General features: G+C 37.0%; 1 protein-coding gene across 1 annotated transcript; it reads right to left on the reverse strand.

The window, feature by feature from the left end:
* Positions 1 to 3527: 3527 nt before the first annotated feature.
* LOC306868229 (uncharacterized protein) lies at positions 3528 to 5882 on the reverse strand (the record flags this gene model as incomplete). Its single annotated transcript, XM_079414314.1, has 6 exons — positions 3528 to 3730; positions 3823 to 3994; positions 4618 to 4702; positions 4858 to 5000; positions 5097 to 5147; positions 5796 to 5882. 6 exons carry the CDS (start codon positions 5880 to 5882, stop codon positions 3528 to 3530), a joined length of 741 nt encoding a protein of 246 aa, XP_079270440.1.
* Between the last annotated feature and the right edge of the window lie 684 nt (positions 5883 to 6566).

A 6566-nucleotide genomic window follows, 5' to 3' on the forward strand; every position in this document is an offset into this window, starting at 1 on the left:
TAGCATTCTGGAAAAGGCAAAGGAAGACTCATTACAAAAGACAATAATAAATAACCTGTCCGATGAAGTGAAAACTACTACAATAATTTTTCGTACAGCGTACAAAGAAGCGAAGCACCACAGACCGGCGTACGGCTTTGAGAGTGAAATTGATTGTCAGGGTCTGGACATGGGAAGAATTCTGCACTCTAATGTGGCATGTGCAAACATACAGAGCCATATTTCGCTTGAAATTAAAAAGAAATTATTCGAAAAGATTGTTGCTTGCGCTCCTAAAATTGGTCTGATGATGCTTGATGAAGCAACTAGTTTAAGCAGAAAGAGTGCTTTAATCATTTACGTCAGATTTCAGCTGCCCGACATGAGTCACCTGAGAATATTTTTGTTGAACTTGTTGAACTTGAAGACCAAAGAAATAAATCACTTTAGGATTTTCATGGATAAACTCTACACATTGTACAGCACATCAAACAAAAACAGAACTGAGCTCAAAAAATGTGCTGACGAATTAAACATTCAGTTGAACAGAATTGGCCGGGTCTTGGACAACAGATGGTTTGCGTCGAGTTTTAAATCTGTTGAAGCTGTATGGAAAAATTATCCTGCCCTCTACAATCATTTCAGTCAGGCAGCAGTAGATTCCTCCCATGACAGTGTTACCCGCGCGAGCTACAGTGGCCTAGCTAAGCGTTTGTCCTCCTACAGTTTCGTCCAAAATCTTGGCCTCATGTACGATACACTTCAAGAATTGTCTGAGCTGTTGTTGGAACTCCAAAAGTGAGACTGTACAATTATAGCAGCGCATAGAGCTATTTGTCATGAGGCAAGGGTGTTTGAGGCAATGTCTGAGAGACCTGGACGTCACAGCCAAATCAGTCAAAAATGCTGTAAATGACAGCATCTTCCAAGGCATTCCTCTGCATTCAGGACAAAGAGAAGAAAAAGAAATGGATCACAAGGGGTTTTTAGTAGTCTGGCGAGAAGCCTAGAAAACCGCATGCTATCGTACAGAAGGGCTGAAGGAGACCGGACAGGGTACAAATTCATTGAAGAGTTAAAAGTGCTTTTTCCTGAGTACTGGCGTCAGGATGCCGGAGCAACGTATGGTGATAAAGAAATAAAGTCTCTTTGGTGATATTTATGGTGATAAAGTCTCTTTGTCAACAGTTTGGCATTGACAGCCCTCGAACTGTCGTCCGGGCTTTGAGGGAATATCGAGACCAGCAGGATTAAAAGACATTTTGACTGCTGTTACCACGGTCCCAATTTCAAGTGCAGAGTGTGAGAGGGTTTTTTCTCAAATGATCTTAATTTGCAGTGCAAACCGAGCATCTCTCCACACCTCCACAATTTCATCGCTTTTATTTCTCTGCCTTGTTGGACCACCACTATCTCAGTTTAACCCCATTCCATACGTGAGGTCATGGATTTCAAAGGGACACAGGACTGCAAAAGACCCCAGAAGCAAAGCACGATCTAGAGCGACCGAGGGAAAATTGATGCCTGTGTTATGGTCCATTTTAAACAACTAAAACGAAAGGTAAGAATGGCATTATGTTATATTTCTGTGGCATTGCAGTGTTGAATACACGGTTTATTGTGTTTTTCGTTTGTTCCACTGGGTTAAAAAATAAATAAAAATACAAAAAAACAAACAAATATATTGGACGGAACACGCGCTGGGCTAATCTTACCCAGCAAATTGCCTTTATTTTTGTTAAATGCAGTACTTAAAATATTTGACCGTTTACACATGTATGCAATAGTTCTTACATTTAAACTCGTTTAACAAGCATTTTAGAAGCAAAAAAACAAACAAACAAAAAACATTTAAAAGTTTAAAATTTAAAATCTTTTTGAAAAGACCGATGCAACTTGTTTAGGTGACAGACATCGCACTGCAGACGTCCCTGTAGTTTGCTTAAAATAAAATAATTTACAGCGAAGAAACGGTTTTATATATTAAATAAAATATTTGACCAAAGAAATGCAAGTCAGTGGCACAGAGAACTACTCTTTACCTGAAGAGGGTACAAAATATCCGTGCTCATTACAAAAAAAAAAATAATGATAAAAAAAAGACTTGTTTGAAATAAGTTAACTCATGATTTTTTTATTTTTTTTGAGTGCATGCACACCATAAAAGCTACTGATGCAAGCTGTTATTCACATTGGCCCACCAATGTGATTGCGCGAATGCTCCGTTACCTCACCCTCCTCTGATCACATGCCGGATCCGTCACCCAGCTTTGTTCCGGCAGCTCGCAATTTACAAATTAAGCACTGATCACACCATAGCATATGCAATAAACATGTTGCCAGGCACACCCAGTAAAAGATGTGATTTAGGGGACTGTTTCTATTAGGGCCACTTCTGTGGATCAGATTACCATGGAAAAGAGTTGAATATCTGGCTCTTTTGCCCATCTTCAGGTGCTTGATAACATTTCCTGAAATGGATGGATAATAACTACTGTGGAAGATTACTATTTGTATCTACACTCTTAAAAATGTTGGGTTAGAAATAACCCAATTATAACCCAACCGCTGGATCAATATTGCACCAGACCAACAGTAGTTATTTTGACCCAGCAAGATGGGTTGGTCATATTTAACCCAACAGATGAGTTAAATATTCTAACCAAATGCTGGGTAAAACTAATTACAATTATGGGTTGATTTAACTACATATTAGTTATATAGTGTACCCAAATGCTGGGTCAAATTAATTACAATTATGGGTTGATTTAACTACATATTATGCTGGGTAAAATGAACCCATATGCTAGATTAAGTCTAACACATTACAGTACAATTTAGAAAATAAATAGCAATTGACTACCCATTTAAAACTGTTAAACTACAAACCTAGAACAGAATACATGCGAGATTTAGGCATATATTATGCAATAAACACTTAAACAATACAAAAACAAAACAATGGAATCTTTGAAATTTTTTATTACATTATTATTATTATTTTATTACATTTTATTATTATTATTATTATTACTAAATCGACAATATACTGGAACTAGTGCAGTTCCTAACAATATACTTGAACTGGTGCAGTTCACTCAAGTTGGAATACATCCAGAGCAAAACACTCGACCATGTATAGTGACCACTTTCACACCGCGGCCACGGCCAACTTTGTATGTTGTAGGGGGGAGTAATCCTGGCAGCTGCCTCAGGGCGAGTTCCCCAACGCCATCTGTAGGAAGACATAGGTGTCAATACGATGTGAAATAGCATACCTTTGATTTCACAATACCCGCAATTTCATCGCATAAATATCCCACATATTCCATAGCATTCCCTGCATTTACAAGATCTGCTGACAATATATTACCTGGTGTTAAACCATGCAGGGGCAATGTTAGCTTCCCTCCTGTTTTGCCAGGTACAGGACCTTCTCTGCATAAATGGGTAGCCAAGTTTCAAAAAGCTTGGATGCAGCATCCCCATGTAGGACAAGAAAGTCCTGTGCAATCTATAAAATGAAAAACACATTTTTAAATTCCAATTCAATGTGACACACTAATAAAATGATATAAACAATGATCAATTTGTCCAAAGATTTGATCAATAGTCCAACTGTTGTCTCTGATCCACTTTGCCCTGTAGACTGCCGTGTTTTCCATATAGGTCTCTATCTGGCTGAGGGGCTGAGAATTGTCTCTCAACCATTCTTTTAACTGTGACGCACGTTCGTCTGATATAGTACATTCTGTAAAGAACAACAAAGTTGTCAGTCACTATGGATATATGGAAATATGGATGTTTTGCTTCATCAAATCATTTTTTTTATTTAATAATTACCTGGTATGAGAGGCCTTGCAAGAGCAGCATCATCTGGCGTTTGTGGTGATGTCATCTGTGCCATGCTCCGCGACCTGCTGGTTGATCTCAGCCGCTTCCTGATGTTCCGCAGCCTTTCCTCTAGGAATCCAGTGGCTGGCCGGTGGCTCCGTCCTGGGGTGTACCATATTTCCTGCCAAGAAATCGAAATCTTTAATGAATAGAGAAGAGGCACGTTTTACTGACAGCATGTGCTACGGTTAGAACAGGGTTTGTCTGTACGTCTGTCTGTCCCCAGAGAAGTAGATCAATTATTGTTCCTGCTGCTTAGTGCATAACAGCGGGCATCAAACAGCACAGAAATGTTTCAAGGAGGAGTGAGCTGTATTTTGTCTGTTAACTGACTGTTTTAGCTTTTACGTTGAATGTATGCTTCTCCACGCTCCGTTGCCAAAAACAACAGTGCGTCGAGGTTGTAACTTCCAGCCAAATTTAGCCAAAATTAAAGCCTCAAATTCCAAATTATTTATTTACAACTTTTCAAAGGACCTGCGGGACAATAATTTTCACATGTACGAACCCTAGTGTCTATTCTTTGGTGATGATTCGCCAGAAACAGGAGATCTAAATTGGAGATCTAGCAAAAACAGAAGGGGGAATGTTGTAGAGCCCTCGGCTGACTCTTAACTAAGTTAAGTTCAATTTAAATGGATTGAAACTTACTTAAAAAAAAAAAAAAAAAATCAAACTGAATCAGTTTGAGGATCATGACAACCCAAATAAATATCTCAATGACATTTTTTAAAAAACACTCACGCTACCACTGCTTGATGAGTCTTTCAAACAGGCAAATGACTGAACCAAACCCAATGCCAGTGCCTTTTTGGTTTCTGATGTAGGACTGTAAAACAGAAAAAGCTTTTTTAATTTAAGTAAAATGAAAGTACACTTTGTACTTGTTATTTATGTTGAAACATGTTAATTCAATTTCAAAATAGGAATGTTGGCGTATTTAACAGGAACCCTATTCTATATATAAAAAAATAAATAAATTACTTCTCTCCAAACTTCTCAATGAGGTACGACACCAAGATACGGACGAGGAGACGTCTCTGACTAGTTGTGATGACATTATCTTCATCAAGGCTCTCAACAATTTCCTTGCCATCATGTAAGCCTGTAAGAATCTGCGGGACATCCTGAGAAAATTTACACAAGAGACAACATTGCAGATCTCTTACTTTATGAAGTGAAGGATGATGCGAATTCAAATCGATATCACCATTATTTCAAACCTTTGCCTTGATTTCAAATAATGAACAGTTATGACAAAGGTGTCCATTGATCTGAAACAAACAAAAAAAGAGCTTAATTAAGCAAAAATACAATTTCTATTGCATTACCTATTCATATGTCACCATGCAAAAGCAATGCAGACTATAACAGCAGAATATAATCCAATTTGAATAACGTTACCAGCTAATTTAGGCCTATTTTATTTAGCATCACAAAATCCTTCTCTTTTTACAATTCATATGACAAATTGTATACATGTAAATTCTAAATTGTCTATGTTCTTACTGCACAATAATATGTGTGGCTGCTCACAGCATAGCTTTCAGAGCACATAAATATATTATATATTTCTTAATGTCACAGGCCCCGCGCAGAAGGCAAAATAGACAAGACTGACAGTTCTGCAAAATAAGTGCATCCGATATTTATATGTAATAGATCACTTAATAAACCAAACACAAATTTGAAGTAAACTCATAATGAACACTATAACCTTAACTGGAATCAATTTGAATCGAATTACCGTAAACGCATTTCACAATTACCTCGTGTTACAGCGTTCACAAAATGGAGGACAGTCTGCATTATGTGCATATCAACATATTCACAAACGTCATTACCCGAATTATCTGCGGTATGAACATATACATTTGCATTACAGATCTCGTGTGCATATTATCAAGTTGTAACAATAATACCTGCAAAATAACAGGAAAAATTGATGCGGAAATATCCGTGTCACGTCGCACCAAACGCTCAGCAGATGTAATGGCGCGCAAGTGCATATACGTTCCTAATTTGAGAGTCTTCTTCTTTTAGAGTTTTTTGGCGGTAACTTGGCACACAATGATATGGTGCATTGCCACCAACTGGTATGAAGTGTGGAACTGAATGACTATTTCTTTATTACAAACGAAAAAAAAAAATCTTAAATCCTCTCAATCATATTAATTATTCTAAAATAATGAAAAACAATTACATAACATTTATCTTTAGAATTTTTCCTAAGAATTTATACTAAATCCACCCGTACTCTTTCCTTTTTCAAATTTTGGATAATTTCCCTCCTTTTTCCCTCATATTTTTTACAGTGCATCATGACGTGTTTTATTGTCTCTTAGTACAGTACAGTACAGTACAGTATTCACAACTGCCGGTGAATTGAGAGTCCTCTTTCAGGTTTCAAAATAAAAGCGGTTTCTCACCACAACATACTATTCTTAATCTGGTCTACTTTCAAGTCCCACATCTCAATCACATGAATATAGCCTATATATATATATATATATATATATATATATATATATATATATATATATATATATATATATATATATATATTCCCTTAAAGTATAACTGTTAACACCTTTACACAAAATGTGCATATACTCTGGCCTGTCACTTCACTCAAGTGGCCCTTGTCGTTTGCCAGACTGCCATTTTAAATAAGAATTTGTTCTTATCTATTG

The sequence above is a fragment of the Barbus barbus genome, assembly GCF_936440315.1.
Source record: "Barbus barbus genome assembly, chromosome: 4".
In the NCBI taxonomy this organism is placed as follows: domain Eukaryota; kingdom Metazoa; phylum Chordata; class Actinopteri; order Cypriniformes; family Cyprinidae; genus Barbus; species Barbus barbus.